Source organism: Oncorhynchus kisutch, linkage group LG27, assembly GCF_002021735.2.
Source record: "Oncorhynchus kisutch isolate 150728-3 linkage group LG27, Okis_V2, whole genome shotgun sequence".
Taxonomy (NCBI): domain Eukaryota; kingdom Metazoa; phylum Chordata; class Actinopteri; order Salmoniformes; family Salmonidae; genus Oncorhynchus; species Oncorhynchus kisutch.
The window spans coordinates 39,767,440-39,787,114 of record NC_034200.2 but is presented as its reverse complement, the minus strand read 5'-3'; the positions used below and the strand labels follow the sequence as shown (position 1 = coordinate 39,787,114).

General features: G+C 47.5%; 1 protein-coding gene across 4 annotated transcripts in view; it reads left to right on the top strand.

Moving 5' to 3' along the window:
- LOC109882480 (rho GTPase-activating protein 29) overlaps nucleotides 1-14,065 on the top strand; it is a 71,835-nt gene extending 57,770 nt beyond the window's left edge. For all 4 annotated transcript variants that reach the window (XM_031806671.1, XM_031806672.1, XM_031806674.1 and 1 more), the window contains 5 exons: nucleotides 10,569-10,701; nucleotides 10,884-11,039; nucleotides 11,775-11,927; nucleotides 12,090-12,251; nucleotides 12,421-14,065. In XM_031806671.1, the coding sequence (XP_031662531.1) occupies nucleotides 10,569-10,701; nucleotides 10,884-11,039; nucleotides 11,775-11,927; nucleotides 12,090-12,251; nucleotides 12,421-13,716 (1,900 nt within the window). In that variant the 3' untranslated portion in view covers nucleotides 13,717-14,065. The remainder of the gene's footprint in view (nucleotides 1-10,568; nucleotides 10,702-10,883; nucleotides 11,040-11,774; nucleotides 11,928-12,089; nucleotides 12,252-12,420) is intronic.
- The last annotated feature ends 5,610 nt before the right edge of the window (nucleotides 14,066-19,675 follow it).

Genomic DNA, 19,675 nt, shown 5'->3' with positions numbered 1-19,675 from the left:
ACACACTACAGAACCCTTTCCTCATAGCTCACCTACACACTACAGAACCCTTTCCTCATAGCTCTCCTACACACTACAGAACCCTTTCCTCATAGCTCTCCTACACACTACAGAACCCTTTCCTCATAGCTCACCTACACACTACAGAACCCTTTCCTCGTAGCTCACCTACACACTACAGAACCCTTTCCTCATAGCTCTCCTACACACTACAGAACCCTTTCCCTCATAGCTCTCCTACACACTACAGAACCCTTTCCTCATAGCTCACCTACACACTACAGAACCCTTTCCTCATAGCTCACCTACACACTACAGAACCCTTTCCTCATAGCTCTCCTACACACTACAGAACCCTTTCCTCGTAGCTCACCTACACAGGTAAGAGATGGGTATATACCTACACACTACAGAACCCTTTCCTCATAGCTCACCTACACACTACAGAACCCTTTCCTCGTAGCTCACCTACACACTACAGAACCCTTTCCTCGTAGCTCTCCTACACACTACAGAACCCTTTCCTCGTAGCTCACCTACACACTACAGAACCCTTTCCTCGTAGCTCACCTACACACTACAGAACCCTTTCCTCGTAGCTCACCTACACACTACAGAACCCTTTCCTCATAGCTCTCCTACACACTACAGAACCCTTTCCTCGTAGCTCACCTACACAGGTAAGAGATGGGTATATACCTACACACTACAGAACCCTTTCCTCATAGCTCACCTACACACTACAGAACCCTTTCCTCATAGCTCACCTACACACTACAGAACCCTTTCCTCGTAGCTCACCTACACACTACAGAACCCTTTCCTCGTAGCTCTCCTACACACTACAGAACCCTTTCCTCGTAGCTCACCTACACACTACAGAACCCTTTCCTCGTAGCTCACCTACACACTACAGAACCCTTTCCTCGTAGCTCACCTACACACTACAGAACCCTTTCCTCGTAGCTCACCTACACACTACAGAACCCTTTCCTCATAGCTCACCTACACACTACAGAACCCTTTCCTCGTAGCTCACCTACACACTACAGAACCCTTTCCTCGTAGCTCACCTACACACTACAGAACCCTTTCCTCATAGCTCACCTACACACTACAGAACCCTTTCCTCGTAGCTCACCTACACACTACAGAACCCTTTCCTCATAGCTCACCTACACACTACAGAACCCTTTCCTCGTAGCTCACCTACACACTACAGAACCCTTTCCTCGTAGCTCTCCTACACACTACAGAACCCTTTCCTCGTAGCTCTCCTACACACTACAGAACCCTTTCCTCGTAGCTCACCTACACACTACAGAACCCTTTCCTCGTAGCTCACCTACACACTACAGAACCCTTTCCTCGTAGCTCACCTACACACTACAGAACCCTTTCCTCGTAGCTCACCTACACACTACAGAACCCTTTCCTCGTAGCTCTCCTACACACTACAGAACCCTTTCCTCGTAGCTCACCTACACACTACAGAACCCTTTCCTCGTAGCTCACCTACACACTACAGAACCCTTTCCTCGTAGCTCTCCTACACACTACAGAACCCTTTCCTCATAGCTCACCTACACACTACAGAACCCTTTCCTCATAGCTCTCCTACACACTACAGAACCCTTTCCTCATAGCTCTCCTACACACTACAGAACCCTTTCCTCATAGCTCACCTACACACTACAGAACCCTTTCCTCGTAGCTCACCTACACACTACAGAACCCTTTCCTCATAGCTCTCCTACACACTACAGAACCCTTTCCCTCATAGCTCTCCTACACACTACAGAACCCTTTCCTCATAGCTCACCTACACACTACAGAACCCTTTCCTCATAGCTCACCTACACACTACAGAACCCTTTCCTCATAGCTCTCCTACACACTACAGAACCCTTTCCTCGTAGCTCACCTACACAGGTAAGAGATGGGTATATACCTACACACTACAGAACCCTTTCCTCATAGCTCACCTACACACTACAGAACCCTTTCCTCGTAGCTCACCTACACACTACAGAACCCTTTCCTCGTAGCTCTCCTACACACTACAGAACCCTTTCCTCGTAGCTCACCTACACACTACAGAACCCTTTCCTCGTAGCTCACCTACACACTACAGAACCCTTTCCTCGTAGCTCACCTACACACTACAGAACCCTTTCCTCATAGCTCTCCTACACACTACAGAACCCTTTCCTCGTAGCTCACCTACACAGGTAAGAGATGGGTATATACCTACACACTACAGAACCCTTTCCTCGTAGCTCACCTACACACTACAGAACCCTTTCCTCGTAGCTCTCCTACACACTACAGAACCCTTTCCTCATAGCTCACCTACACACTACAGAACCCTTTCCTCATAGCTCTCCTACACACTACAGAACCCTTTCCTCATAGCTCTCCTACACACTACAGAACCCTTTCCTCATAGCTCACCTACACACTACAGAACCCTTTCCTCGTAGCTCACCTACACACTACAGAACCCTTTCCTCATAGCTCTCCTACACACTACAGAACCCTTTCCCTCATAGCTCTCCTACACACTACAGAACCCTTTCCTCATAGCTCACCTACACACTACAGAACCCTTTCCTCATAGCTCACCTACACACTACAGAACCCTTTCCTCATAGCTCTCCTACACACTACAGAACCCTTTCCTCGTAGCTCACCTACACAGGTAAGAGATGGGTATATACCTACACACTACAGAACCCTTTCCTCATAGCTCACCTACACACTACAGAACCCTTTCCTCGTAGCTCACCTACACACTACAGAACCCTTTCCTCGTAGCTCTCCTACACACTACAGAACCCTTTCCTCGTAGCTCACCTACACACTACAGAACCCTTTCCTCGTAGCTCACCTACACACTACAGAACCCTTTCCTCGTAGCTCACCTACACACTACAGAACCCTTTCCTCATAGCTCTCCTACACACTACAGAACCCTTTCCTCGTAGCTCACCTACACAGGTAAGAGATGGGTATATACCTACACACTACAGAACCCTTTCCTCATAGCTCACCTACACACTACAGAACCCTTTCCTCATAGCTCACCTACACACTACAGAACCCTTTCCTCGTAGCTCACCTACACACTACAGAACCCTTTCCTCGTAGCTCTCCTACACACTACAGAACCCTTTCCTCGTAGCTCACCTACACACTACAGAACCCTTTCCTCGTAGCTCACCTACACACTACAGAACCCTTTCCTCGTAGCTCACCTACACACTACAGAACCCTTTCCTCGTAGCTCTCCTACACACTACAGAACCCTTTCCTCGTAGCTCTCCTACACACTACAGAACCCTTTCCTCGTAGCTCTCCTACACACTACAGAACCCTTTCCTCGTAGCTCTCCTACACACTACAGAACCCTTTCCTCATAGCTCTCCTACACACTACAGAACCCTTTCCTCGTAGCTCACCTACACACTACAGAACCCTTTCCTCGTAGCTCACCTACACACTACAGAACCCTTTCCTCGTAGCTCACCTACACACTACAGAACCCTTTCCTCGTAGCTCACCTACACACTACAGAACCCTTTCCTCGTAGCTCACCTACACACTACAGAACCCTTTCCTCGTAGCTCACCTACACACTACAGAACCCTTTCCTCGTAGCTCACCTACACACTACAGAACCCTTTCCTCGTAGCTCACCTACACACTACAGAACCCTTTCCTCGTAGCTCACCTACACACTACAGAACCCTTTCCTCGTAGCTCACCTACACACTACAGAACCCTTTCCTCGTAGCTCTCCTACACACTACAGAACCCTTTCCTCGTAGCTCACCTACACACTACAGAACCCTTTCCTCGTAGCTCTCCTACACACTACAGAACCCTTTCCTCATAGCTCACCTACACACTACAGAACCCTTTCCTCATAGCTCTCCTACACACTACAGAACCCTTTCCTCATAGCTCACCTACACACTACAGAACCCTTTCCTCGTAGCTCACCTACACACTACAGAACCCTTTCCTCATCGCACACCTACACAGGTAAGAGATGGGTATATACCTACACACTACAGAACCCTTTCCTCGTAGCTCACCTACACACTACAGAACCCTTTCCTCGTAGCTCACCTACACACTACAGAACCCTTTCCTCATAGCTCACCTACACACTACAGAACCCTTTCCTCGTAGCTCACCTACACAGGTAAGATATGGGTAGAAATGCACAAAGGCACACACATACCAAACCAAGGTTATTGTAGTTTTGTGTTTTTATATTTGATTGTATTTAGAATCGTTTATAAAAAAAATGTTTTATTTTCAGTTTTCTGACTTCATTAACTAGGTTTTATTCAGTTTTAGTTTGATAAAATACATTCCTATTTAATTTCAGTTGTTGTGTTAGAGACAGAAAGTAGCTTCTGCGTGGGAGGCCTCGAGTCATTTATGTGTTTTTGGGGGAGGATGTCGGATTCTCTTGGACATTTCCGATACAAAACCTTTGCAGTGGTTTTAGTGAAGGTAGATGATGTAAACTTGCAAAATGCACTCCTTAAAAATAACTTCTGCGTTCTCCATCTAGCTAGCTACTACTTTGTCTGCCGGGGATGTTGACGCTAGGGTAGCAAGCTGATAAGGCCGTGCCGTCATCGGATAAGGCAATGACTCGCTTCCCTGTTCCATAGAGATGTATAAGAGATCATTATATGGAAATAACCTGTTTATGCATGGGCTTCCACCATTTTAAAGTAGTCAACTGGGTGAGGGTTTCCTATTGGTTGAGAGTGATCAGCCAATGATCAGAGAACATCGTCTTCTTCAAATGGGTTAGCCAAGCTGTATCACCGCCATCTAGTGGCTACAATAAATTAATGACAAGATTTGATTTCAGACTTTTCAAACATAAAAATAAGGAAATGTACTCAATGGCACAGATACAATGTTGCCATCTCAATATATATATATATATATATGCCCTGTTCTGACTGACACAGGAACTTGTGCAGACAAGACGTGCATGCTGGAACCATAGATATATATATATATATATATATACTGCTCAAAAAAATAAATGGAACACTTAAACAACACAATGTAACTCCAGGTCAATCACACTTCTGTGAAATCAAACTGTCCACGTAGGAAGCAACACTGATTGACAATAAATTTCACATGCTGTTGTGCAAATGGAATAGACAACATGTGGAAATTATAGGCAATTAACAACACACCCCCAATAAAGGAGAGGTTCTGCAGGTGGGGACCACAGACCACTTCTCAGTTCCTATGCTTCCTGGCTGATGTTTTGGTCACTTTTGAATGCTGGCGGTGCTTTCACTCTAGTGGTAGCATGAGACGGAGTCTACAACCCACACAAGTGGCTCAGGTAGTGCAGCTCATCCAGGATGGAACATCAATGCGAGCTGTGGCAAGAAGGTTTGCTGTGTCTGTCAGCGTAGTGTCCAGACTATGGAGGCGCTACCAGGAAACAGGCCAGTACATCAGGAGACGTGGAGGAGGCCGTAGGAGGGCAACAACCCAGCAGCAGAACCACTACCTCCGCCTTTGTGCAAGGAGGAGCAGGAGGAGCACTGCCAGAGCCCTGCAAAATGACCTCCAGCAGGCCACAAATGTGCATGTGTCTGCTCAAACGGTCAGAAACAGACTCCATGAGGGTGGTATGAGGGCCCGACGTCCACAGGTGGGGGTTGTGCTTACAGCCCAACACCGTGCAGGACGTTTGGCATTTGCCAGAGAACACCAAGATTGGCAAATTCGCCACTGGCACCCTGTGCTCTTCACAGATGAAAGCAGGTTCACACTGAGCACATGTGACACCATAGTACCCTCCACGCTCGTCATCAAGCTCGAGACCCTGGGTCTCGACCCCACCCTGTGCAACTGGGTACTGGACTTCCTGACGGGCCACCCCCAGGTGGTGAGGGTAGGCAACAACATCTCCACCCCGCTGATCCTCAACACTGGGGCCCCACAAGGGTGCGTTCTGAGCCCTCTCCTGTACTCCCTGTTCACCCACGACTGCGTGGCCACGCACGCCTCCAACTCAATCATCAAGTTTGCGGACACAACAGTGGTAGGCTTGATTACCAACAACGACGAGACGGCCTACAGGGAGGAGGTGAGGGCCCTCGGAGTGTGGTGTCAGGAAAATAACCTCACACTCAACGTCAACAAAACTAAGGAGATGATTGTGAACTTCAGGAAACAGCAGAGGGAACACCCCCCTATCCACATCGATGGAACAGTAGTGGAGAGGGTAGCAAGTTTTAAGTTCCTCGGCATACACATCACAGACAAACTGAATTGGTCCACCCACACAGACAGCATCGTGAAGAAGGCGCAGAAGCGCCTCTTCAACCTCAGGAGGCTGAAGAAATGTGGCTTGTCACCAAAAGCACTCACAAACTTCTACAGATGCACAATCGAGAGCATCCTGGCGGGCTGTATCACCGCCTGGTATGGCAACTGCTCCGCCCACAACCGTAAGGCTCTCCAGAGGGTAGTGAGGTCTGCACAACGCATCACCGGGGGCAAACTACCTGCCCTCCAGGACCCCTACACAACCCGATGTTACAGGAAGGCCATAAAGATCATCAAGGACAACAACCACCTGAGCCACTGCCTGTTCACCCCGCTATCATCCAGAAGGCGAGGTCAGTACAGGTGCATCAAACCTGGGACCGAGAGACTGAAAAACAGCTTCTATCTCAAGGCCATCAGACTGTTAAACAGCCACCACTAACATTGAGTGGCTGCTGCCAACACACTGACTCAACTCCAGCCACTTTAATAATGGGAATTGATGGGAAATGATGTCAAATATATCACTAGCCACTTTAAACAATGCTACCTAATATAATGTTTACATACCCTACATTATTCATCTCATATGTATATGTATATACTGTACTCTATCATCTACTGCATCCTTATGTAATACATGTATCACTAGCCACTTTAACTATGCCACTTTGTTTACATACTCATCTCATATGTATATACTGTACTCGATACCATCTACTGTATCTTGCCTATGCCGCTCTGTACCATCACTCATTCATATATCTTTATGTACATATTCTTTATCCCCTTACACTTGTGTGTGTGTATAAGACAGTAGTTTTGGAATTGTTAGTTAGATTACTTGTTGGTTATTACTGCATTGTCGGAACTAGAAGCACAAGCATTTCGCTACACTCGCATTAACATCTGCTAACCATGTGTATGTGACAAATAAAATTTGATTTGATTTGACAGACGTGAGAGTCTGGAGACGCCGTGGAGAACGTTCTGCTGCCTGCAACATCCTCCAGCATGACCGGTTTGGCGGTGGGTCAGTCATGGTGTGGGGTGGCATTTCTTTGGGCGGCCGCACAGCCCTCCATGTGCTCGCCAGAGGTAGCCTGACTGCCATTAGGTACCGAGATGAGATCCTCAGACCCCTTGTGAGACCATATGCTGGTGCGGTTGGCCCTGGGTTCCTCCTAATGCAAGACAATGCTAGACCTCATGTGGCTAGAGTGTGTCAGCAGTTCCTGCAAGAGGAAGGTATTGATGCTATGGACTGGCCCGACCCTTCCCCAGACCTGAATCCAATTGAGCACATCTGGGACATCATGTCTCGCTCCATCCACCAACGCCACGTTGCACCACAGACTGTCCAGGAGTTGGCGGATGCTTTAGTCCAGGTCTGGGAGGAGATCCCTCAGGAGACCATCCGCCACCTCAGCAGGAGCATGCCCAGGCATTGTAGGGAGGTCATACAGGCACGTGGAGGCCACACACACTACTGAGCCTTATTTTGACTTGTTTTATAAGGACATTACGTCAAAGTTGGATCAGCCTGTAGTGTGGTTTTCCACTTTAATTTTGAGTGTGACTCCAAATCCAGACCTCCATGGGTTGATAAATTTGATTTCCATTGATCATTTGTGTGATTTTGTTGTCAGCACATTCAACTATGTAATGAAAAAAGTATTTAATAAGAATATTTCATTCATTCAGATCTAGGATGTGTTATTTTAGTGTTCCCTTTATTTATAGTATATAGAGGACAAAGCCAGTTTTAGCATGGGCAGCACCATTGAAGACTTTCACCATTTTGAAGTAGTCAACTGGGTGGGACTTCTTATGTGTTAAGGAAGGATCACATAATTCCATCCAGGTCATCAGGAGGGATTAGCCAATCACCATCCTGGTCTTTATGCCTGTTCAGACAACACCCTCCAGGGGGCAGTAAATCACCACCCTGGTCTTTATACCTGTTCAGACAACACCCTCCAGGGGGCAGTGTGCACCCTTTCAGGTTTATTTACCAACTCATGGAAGTTGTAGGAAAAGAAAACACATGCACATTTGGGCTACTTCAAAATGGAGATTGCCTCAATAGCCATAATCTCGCCCACCAGCCTCTGTCGAACGGGACTTGACTGGAAGCCTATGGCAGGAGCGGATAAAACAACCGCTGGTTTTAATTGGCTGATCTTTCTCTGTCCATCACCATCTAGCTCAACCCTTAGATCCTCCCCTTTAGTGTGCCGCATCCAGGGGCCAATATTGTTTTAATTAGCTGATCTCTCTGTCCATCACTATCTAGGACAACCCTTAGAACCTCCCCAATCCAGGGGCCAGTATTGTTTTAATTGGCTGATCTCTCTGTCCATCACTATCTAGGACAACCCTTAGAACCTCCCCCATCCAGGGGCCAGTATGGTTTTAATTGGCTGATCTCTCTGTCCATCACTATCTATTTGTGTTTGTGTGCAACTCGGTTGGCTTGTGCCATATGAATATTCTCTTTCTCGATAATAAACCTCCTTTTCTCTCAAATTCACAGCTTCGTTTTCTAGTATCTTCTAAGAAGAGTCCAACACTTTTTCACAAACTGCCAGTGGCAAGCCATCTCCTACAGAGATGGGTCCAACTATCCCCTCCAGTGCTTTACGGTAGTCATAGCGTTCCAAATCGTTGCCATTGGTGCTGGGATAGTGTTCTGCACAACCACAACATCATTCTGCCTTTGCTGGCATGTCTTACCTTTTTATATTTGAAGACAGTATACATCGTGTTACAGGACGACTAGCAGAGTTACGCTGACTAACTATTAGTATGAACGGTGATATCGAAGATGGTTCAATAGTTTAGAAACTCTGGGGCCAGGTGTTCCTGCTACCTCAGTGGTTTAGAAACTCTGGGGCCAGGTGTTCCTGCTACCTCAGTGGTTTAGAAACTCTGGGGCCAGGTGTTCCTGCTACCTCAGTGGTTTAGAAGCTCTGGGGCCAGGTGTTCCTGCTACCTCAGTGGTTTAGAAACTCTGGGGCCAGGTGTTCCTGCTACCTCAGTGGTTTAGAAACTCTGGGGCCAGGTGTTCCTGCTACCTCAGTGGTTTAGAAGCTCTGGGGCCAGGTGTTCCTGCTACCTCAGTGGATTAGAAACTCTGGGGCCAGGTGTTCCTGCTACCTCAGTGGTTTAGAAACTCTGGGGCCAGGTGTTCCTGCTACCTCAGTGGTTTAGAAGCTCTGGGGCCAGGTGTTCCTGCTACCTCAGTGGTTTAGAAACTCTGGGGCCAGGTGTTCCTGCTACCTCAGTGGTTTAGAAACTCTGGGGCCAGGTGTTCCTGCTACCTCAGTGGTTTAGAAGCTCTGGGGCCAGGTGTTCCTGCTACCTCAGTGGATTAGAAACTCTGGGGCCAGGTGTTCCTGCTACCTCAGTGGTTTAGAAACTCTGGGGCCAGGTGTTCCTGCTACCTCAGTGGTTTAGAAGCTCTGGGGCCAGGTGTTCCTGCTACCTCAGTGGATTAGAAACTCTGGGGCCAGGTGTTCCTGCTACCTCAGTGGTTTAGAAACTCCGGGGCCAGGTGTTCCTGCTACCTCAGTGGTTTAGGAACTCCGGGCCAGGTGTTCCTGCTACCTCAGTGGATTAGAAACTCTGGGGCCAGGTGTTCCTGCTACCTCAGTGGTTTAGAAACTCCGGGCCAGGTGTTCCTGCTTGAAAATCTATGGCAGGAGCTGAAAATAGCTGCCAAAAAATGATCAACAATACAAACTTGACAGAGCTTGAATATTTTTTTTAAAGAATAATGTGATATTGTACAATCCAGGTGTGTAAAAGCTCTTAAGAGACTTACCCATAAAGACTCATAGCTCTTAGGGACTTACTCAGAAAGACTCACAGCTCTTAGAAACTTACCCATAAAGACTCACAGCTGTAACCGCTGTCAAAGGTGATTCTAACATGTTTTGACTCAGGGGTGTGAATACTTATGTAAATGAGATATTTCTGTTTTGTTTCTCTTCATTTTTAATAAATGTGAGGGAAAAAAATCACTTTCATTGTGTATATTATGTAGATTGGTGAGGAAAAGGCTGTAACAGGGAACACATCAAGCAGTATCCCTTCCTGACTGTCTATAGTCGACACCAATCTCTCCCCTCCCCCAGAGACTCATATTAGGAAGTCATATCCTTCATCTGTAAATATTATTTTATATATTGTTATTCTTAATCTGTTAATATTGTATTAATATGTACCTCTTCTCTCAGAGTGACAGAGCAGGCGGAGGAAAACAAGATGACAGCCAGTAATCTGGGTATTATTTTCGGCCCTACGCTGGTCAAACCACGACAGACTGATGCAGAGGTTTCCCTGTCTTCTCTGGTTGATTACCCTTACCAGGTGTGTACCTGGGGACTTATCATTTCGTTATCCAGTCTATGACCTATCAATAACTCTTGTAATGAAAAGCGCTATATAAATTAAATGTATTGTTATGATAAGTGACCTGTGACCTTTTATAAATCAAAATGATCACCTTAGTTTTTTGCTCCTTTATTTCTTGATGACGTTTATCCTCCCAGTCACTGATGGTGGAGTTGCTGGTACGTCACTTCCAGATGATCTTTGACGTGGCCAGCCCCGTCTCCTCCATGGCGGACCAGACCTCCACCCGACTCACCCTTCAGGAGGAGCAGAGACTCAGCCTTCGCTCCGTCTCCCTCCTCGACATCAAGGAGGTGAGGAGGTCCAAGTGTCTTGAATGAGTCAATCATTTCTGCAAAGTCCGACCCATTGCAGAGGAGATGAACTGGAGTCTGAGGAAACCCACATCACTTAATTAAGGGGTTATTTATTATATCAATCAAAGGTGGCAATTGTACGAGGCAGGTAAGGTTGTACGAGGCGGGTAAAGGTTGTACCGGGCGGGTAAGGTTGTACCGGGCGGGTAAGTTTGTACCGGGCGGGTATGGTTGTACCGGGCGGGTAAGGTTGAACCGGGCGGGTAAGGTTGTACGAGGCGGGTAAGGTTGTACGAGGTGGGTAAGGTTGTACGAGGCGGGTAAGGTTGTACGAGGTGGGTAAGGTTGTACGAGGCGGGTAAGGTTGTACCGAGCGGGTAAGGTTGTACCGGGCGGGTAAGGTTGTACCGGGCGGGTAAGGTTGTACGAGGCGGGTAAGGTTGTACGAGGCGGGTAAGGTTGTACGAGGCGGGTAAGGTTGTACGAGGCGGGTAAGGTTGTACCGAGCGGGTAAGGTTGTACCGGGCGGGTAAGGTTGTACGGGGTGGGTAAGGTTGTACGAGGCGGGTAAGGTTGTACGAGGCGGGTAAGGTTGTACCGGGCGGGTAAAGGTTGTATGAGGCGGGTAAGGTTGTATTTAAAGATTGACCACCTTGGTAAGAATCAATTGACTGTTTGGCTTTGTTGTGGTTCTTTAGTCGTTCCTAACCCTTTTGCCCTGTTACCAAGCAGAGCACCAAAGTCTGCAAGAGACACTCGTCGGTCATCCCATCCTCTCATATCCTGGATGAGGAGAAGACAGGAAGGACTGGACCAGACAGGAGAGAGTTAACAGCCCTGGAGAGGCTCAACGGCGTCGGCTCTGCTGCTGCTGGTGCTCCCAAGGTTTGTTTCTGAGTGAGAGACTTAGTTAGTTATGAAATGTATTTGACAGAAGGACAGTGCATATTAATCATCATTGCAACATCAACAGGTTCAACGTCATTGCTAAAGTGTCAGAGTTAGGAATCAGCAACGAAGCTCATTTCTGTCTGTTTTGTCCCATAGGTGCAGAGGTCTACCCTTGTGTTTGGCCGTCCCAGCATCAATCTCTCCTCCTCTACCTCCTCTACGGCCCCTCGGGTCCAACTTCGCTCCCAGCGCTCGAGAATACTGTTCCGACCAATCAGCATGCCCTTGGAGCGCCTGCCCCTCCCCACCCCCTCCCAGGTGAACACATCACTTTAATATTTTCTTTTAGGAAAATATACTGGAATTGTCTTCTGATGGTTTTTAATGTTGTGTAGTATTGCTCTTTTTAATTTCTGTGGCTGTAAGTACGATAAACCTGCAGTATTTCCCTTCATGAGGATTAATTAAGTACAATCTCATCTCTCAGGTCGTTGAGACGAACAACCAGAACACCAACGACGCCGCCATGTTGGATCCCACCGCTGACTCCATCACGGAGTCGGCCGAGCCGGAGAAGGAAACGCCTCGGATTGGTGAGGGGTCAAGGGTCAGTACCTACTTTATCACACCCTTCAATCCCCAGGCCGTGCAGCGTAGGACCTGGGACAGAAAGTACAAACACTATGATGTCACGCCGCGCACCGCCATGATCATGGCTAATTTACCGCCTGCCGGTGCTGGCCCCGGAACACAGCCGACGATGCCGACACAACCATCCGTATCTGGGCCGACTAGCTCTGCTCTCCCATCCAGTGGAAGTGTCGGCACCATATTCACCAACAGCCCTTACATGTTATCGGGGAAGGCTGGCCAGACGTCCAGAAGAGACAGAGAGGAGACAAAGGACAGGCCTAACTCTGCTGCTGGAGGTGGTGGGGAGACTAGAACCTCTACCAACTCCCCCATAGCGTTCAGACAACCAAGGAATCTGCAGCCTCCGCCCGGAACCTTCTACAAGCCTCCTGGTGGTTCTTCAGCCACAAGAGGGTGGCCATCATCAAGTACCTCTGGGACCACTAGCCCCATCAATATGTCCCCAACCCCTACTGTTAAAACCTCTTCCCCGACCACCTCTACTGTTAAAACCTCTTCCCCGACCTCTCCTACTGTTAAAACCTCTTCCCCGACCATCTCTACTGTTAAAACCTCTTCTCCTACTGTTAAAACCTCTTCCCCGACCTCTCCTACTGTTAAAACCTCTTCCCCGACCTCTCCTACTGTTAAAACCTCTTCCCCGACCTCTCCTACTGTTAAAACCTCTTCCCTGACCTCTCCTACTGTTAAAACCTCTTCCCCGACCTCTCCTACTGTTAAAACCTCTTCCCTGACCTCTCCTACTGTTAAAACCTCTTCCCCGACCTCTCCTACTGTTAAAACCTCTTCCCCGACCTCTCCTACTGTTAAAACCTCTTCCCCGACTTCTCCTACTGCTCTCCTCCTCCTCGCTTCCTCCCATTCCTCCACCATTACTTCCTCCACTACCCCTATGGTTACCACCGCCACCCTTCAGACCTCAAACCTCCCCATACACTGTCCACAGGACTCAGTGGACAGCTCTGTTAGTGTTGACCCTGAGGTTGAGACCTCCGCTGACCTTCTACCTCCCCGGTCCCCTCCCCCCAGCAGCCCAGAGGACCTCAGCCCCACTGAGGCCAAACCGCTGCACCAAAGATTGAGACCCCGGCCCAAACCCAGCGCTCCCGGCGAGGCCCACTTTGTCTGAACCGTGATGTCATCGCACACAGCTGGGGAAACAGAAAACAACAACAACAACAGCCAGCAACAGCATTGGCCAAGACTTCCAATGATAATGGCCACGTTCCTGCCCGACGACGCACAGTCCGTGACGTGGCACACCACCATAGGCAGGCATTACTTTACATCAACCAATCTCTTTCCTCCCTTTGCGTGGCTCTAGGGAAACAGAGGTGGTTTGTTGGGGGGGGAAACCCCAACAGTGCGCCGTATTGAATTACTGTTGAAGTCTGTAAGCAGGAAGTCTCCCCACTGTGGATGATGTCATATTGCCGTGTCTCCTTCTTCTACAGCCCAAATAAAACAGTTTTTATATATGTGTGTCTGTAAATCATTTCTACAGTGTCTCTGTGCCAGATTGTATATTGGGAAAATAACTATTATTTTGATGTCAGAAGGAGTGTGAAAGGTAGACCAGGAAAGTGTTACCTACATGTGTTTTAATATATTATAGTGTCGGGCCAGTAACCGAAAGGTTGCTGGATCGAATCCCCGAGATGACAAGGTAAAAATCGCCTCTGAACAAGGCAGTTATAACCCACTGTTCCCCGGGCGCCGAAGACGTGGATGTCGATTATGGCAGCCCCCTGCACCTCTCTGATTCAGAGGAAGACACACTTCAGTTGAATGCATTCAGTTGTGCAACTGACAAGGTATCCCCTCCTTTCTACGTTCTATGATGATGTCAGAACAAACAGACGCAGAGGCTGGTCCATAATCCAATATACTCTCAAAGCACTATACAGAATCCCACCATCTGCAATTCATTGAATTCTGTGTCAATACTGCCTGTTACATCTGATGTCCTGGTCAATACTGCCTGTTACATCTGATGTCCTGGTCAATACGGCCTGTTACATCTGATGTCCTGGTCAATACTGCCTGTTACATCTGATGTCCTGGTCAATACTGCCTGTTACATCTGATGTCCTGGTCAATACTGCCTGTTACATCTGATGTCCTGGTCAATACTGCCTGTTACATCTGATGTCCTGGTCAATACTGCCTGTTACATCTGATGTCCTGGTCAATACGGCCTGTTACATCTGATGTCCTGGTCAATACTGCCTGTTACATCTGATGTCCTGGTCAATACTGCCTGTTACATCTGATGTCCTGGTCAATACTGCCTGTTACATCTGATGTCCTGGTCAATACTGCCTGTTACATCTGATGTCCTGGTCAATACTGCCTGTTACATCTGATGTCCTGGTCAATACGGCCTGTTACATCTGATGTCCTGGTCAATACTGCCTGTTACATCTGATGTCCTGGTCAATACTGCCTGTTACATCTGATGTCCTGGTCAATACTGCCTGTTACATCTGATGTCCTGGTCAATACTGCCTGTTACATCTGATGTCCTGGTCAATACTGCCTGTTACATCTGATGTCCTGGTCAATACTGCCTGTTACATCTGATGTCCTGGTCAATACTGCCTGTTACATCTGATGTCCTGGTCAATACTGCCTGTTACATCTGATGTCCTGGTCAATACTGCCTGTTACATCTGTCCTGGTCAATACGGCCTGTTACATCTGATGTCCTGGTCAACACTGCCTGTTACATCTGATGTCCTGGTCAATACTGCCTGTTACATCTGATGTCCTGGTCAATACGGCCTGTTACATCTGATGTCCTGGTCAATACTGCCTGTTACATCTGATGTCCTGGTCAATACGGCCTGTTACATCTGATGTCCTGGTCAATACTGCCTGTTACATCTGATGTCCTGGTCAATACTGCCTGTTACATCTGATGTCCTGGTCAATACGGCCTGTTACATCTGATGTCCTGGTCAATACGGCCTGTTACATCTGATGTCCTGGTCAATACGGCCTGTTACATCTGATGTCCTGGTCAATACGGCCTGTTACATCTGATGTCCTGGTCAATACGGCCTGTTACATCTGATGTCCTGGTCAATACGGCCTGTTACATCTGATGTCCTGGTCAATACGGCCTGGTACATCTGATGTCCTGGTCAATACGGCCTGTTACATCTGATGTCCTGGTCAATACTGCCTGTTACATCTGATGTCCTGGTCAATACGGCCTGTTACATCTGATGTCCTGGTCAATACTGCCTGTTACATCTGATGTCCTGGTCAATACTGCCTGTTACATCTGATGTCCTGGTCAATACGGCCTGTTACATCTGATGTCCTGGTCAATACGGCCTGTTACATCTGATGTCCTGGTCAATACGGCCTGTTACATCTGATGTCCTGGTCAATACGGCCTGTTACATCTGATGTCCTGGTCAATACGGCCTGTTACATCTGATGTCCTGGTCAATACGGCCTGTTACATCTGATGTCCTGGTCAATACGGCCTGTTACATCTGATGTCCTGGTCAATACTGCCTGTTACATCTGATGTCCTGGTCAATACTGCCTGTTACATCTGATGTCCTGGTCAATACTGCCTGTTACATCTGATGTCCTGGTCAATACTGCCTGTTACATCTGATGTCCTGGTCAATACTGCCTGTTACATCTGATGTCCTGGTCAATACTGCCTGTTACATCTGATGTCCTGGTCAATACTGCCTGTTACATCTGATGTCCTGGTCAATACTGCCTGTTACATCTGATGTCCTGGTCAATACTGCCTGTTACATCTGATGTCCTGGTCAATACTGCCTGTTACATCTGATGTCCTGGTCAATACTGCCTGTTACATCTGATGTCCTGGTCAATACTGCCTGTTACATCTGATGTCCTGGTCAATACTGCCTGTTACATCTGATGTCCTGGTCAATACTGCCTGTTACATCTGATGTCCTGGTCAATACTGCCTGTTACATCTGATGTCCTGGTCAATACTGCCTGTTACATCTGATGTCCTGGTCAATACTGCCTGTTACATCTGATGTCCTGGTCAATACTGCCTGTTACATCTGATGTCCTGGTCAATACTGCCTGTTACATCTGATGTCCTGGTCAATACTGCCTGTTACATCTGATGTCCTGGTCAATACTGCCTGTTACATCTGATGTCCTGGTCAATACGGCCTGTTACATCTGATGTCCTGGTCAACACTGCCTGTTACATCTGATGTCCTGGTCAATACTGCCTGTTACATCTGATGTCCTGGTCAATACGGCCTGTTACATCTGATGTCCTGGTCAATACTGCCTGTTACATCTGATGTCCTGGTCAATACGGCCTGTTACATCTGATGTCCTGGTCAATACGGCCTGTACATCTGATGTCCTGGTCAATACTGCCTGTTACATCTGATGTCCTGGTCAATACTGCCTGTTACATCTGATGTCCTGGTCAATACGGCCTGTTACATCTGATGTCCTGGTCAATACGGCCTGTTACATCTGATGTCCTGGTCAATACGGCCTGTTACATCTGATGTCCTGGTCAATACGGCCTGTTACATCTGATGTCCTGGTCAATACGGCCTGTTACATCTGATGTCCTGGTCAATACGGCCTGTTACATCTGATGTCCTGGTCAATACGGCCTGTTACATCTGATGTCCTGGTCAATACTGCCTGTTACATCTGATGTCCTGGTCAATACTGCCTGTTACATCTGATGTCCTGGTCAATACTGCCTGTTACATCTGATGTCCTGGTCAATACGGCCTGTTACATCTGATGTCCTGTTCAATACTGCCTGTTACATCTGATGTCCTGGTCAATACTGTCTGTTACATCTGATGTCCTGGTCAATACTGCCTGTTACATCTGATGTCCTGGTCAATACTGCCTGTTACATCTGATGTCCTGGTCAATACTGCCTGTTACATCTGATGCCCTGGTCAATACTGCCTGTTACATCTGATGTCCTGGTCAATACTGCCTGTTACATCTGATGTCCTGGTCAATACTGCCTGTTACATCTGATGTCCTGGTCAATACTGCCTGTTACATCTGATGTCCTGGTCAATACTGCCTGTTACATCTGATGTCCTGGTCAATACTGCCTGTTACATCTGATGTCCTGGTCAATACTGCCTGTTACATCTGATGTCCTGGTCAATACTGCCTGTTACATCTGATGTCCTGGTCAATACTGCTTGTTACATCTGTCCTGGTCAATACGGCCTGTTACATCTGATGTCCTGGTCAATACTGCCTGTTACATCTGATGTCCTGGTCAATACTGCCTGTTACATCTGATGTCCTGGTCAATACGGCCTGTTACATCTGATGTCCTGGTCAATACGGCCTGTTACATCTGATGTCCTGTTCAATACTGCCTGTTACATCTGATGTCCTGGTCAATACGGCCTGTTACATCTGATGTCCTGTTCAATACTGCCTGTTACATCTGATGTCCTGGTCAATACGGCCTGTTACATCTGATGTCCTGGTCAATACGGCCTGTTACATCTGATGTCCTGGTCAATACTGCCTGTTACATCTGATGTCCTGGTCAATACTGCCTGTTACATCTGATGTCCTGGTCAATACTGCCTGTTACATCTGATGTCCTGGTCAATACTGCCTGTTACATCTGATGTCCTGGTCAATACGGCCTGTTACATCTGATGTCCTGGTCAATACTGCCTGTTACATCTGATGTCCTGGTCAATACTGCCTGTTACATCTGATGTCCTGGTCAATACTGCCTGTTTACATCTGATGTCCTGGTCAATACTGCCTGTTACATCTGATGTCCTGGTCAATACTGCCTGTTACATCTGATGTCCTGTTCAATACTGCCTGTTACATATGATGTCCTGGTCAATACGGCCTGGTACATCTGATGTCCTGGTCAATACGGCCTGTTACATCTGATGTCCTGGTCAATACTGCCTGTTACATCTGATGTCCTGGTCAATACTGCCTGTTACATCTGATGTCCTGGTCAATACTGCCTGTTACATCTGATGTCCTGGTCAATACGGCCTGTTACATCTGATGTCCTGGTCAATACTGCCTGTTACATCTGATGTCCTGGTCAATACTGCCTGTTACATCTGATGTCCTGGTCAATACTGCCTGTTACATCTGATGTCCTGGTCAATACTGCCTGTTACATCTGATGTCCTGGTCAATACTGAACTGTTACATCTGATGTCCTGGTCAATACTGCCTGTTACATCTGATGTCCTGGTCAATACGGCCTGTTACATCTGATGTCCTGGTCAATACTGCCTGTTACATCTGATGTCCTGGTCAATACTGCCTGTTACATCTGATGTCCTGGTCAATACTGCCTGTTACATCTGATGTCCTGGTCAATACTGCCTGTTACATCTGATGTCCTGGTCAATACTGCCTGTTACATCTGATGTCCTGGTCAATACTGCCTGTTACATCTGATGTCCTGGTCAATACTGCCTGTTACATCTGATGTCCTGGTCAATACGGCCTGTTACATCTGATGTCCTGGTCAATACTGCCTGTTACATCTGATGTCCTGGTCAATACTGCCTGTTACATCTGATGTCCTGGTCAATACGGCCTGTTACATCTGATGTCCTGGTCAATACTGCCTGTTACATCTGATGTCCTGGTCAATACTGCCTGTTACATCTGATGTCCTGGTCAATACTGCCTGTTACATCTGATGTCCAGGTCAACACTGAACTGTTACATCTGATGTCCAGGTCAACACTGAACTGTTACATCTGATGTCCTGGTCAATACGGCCTGTTACATCTGATGTCCTGGTCAATACTGCCTGTTACATCTGATGTCCAGGTCAACACTGAACTGTTACATCTGATGTCCTGTTCAACACTGCCTGTTACATCTGATGTCCTGGTCAATACTGCCTGTTACATCTGATGTCCTGGTCAATACGGCCTGTTACATCTGATGTCCTGGTCAATACGGCCTGTTACATCTGATGTCCTGGTCAATACTGCCTGTTACATCTGATGTCCTGGTCAATACGGCCTGTTACATCTGATGTCCTGGTCAATACTGCCTGTTACATCTGATGTCCTGGTCAA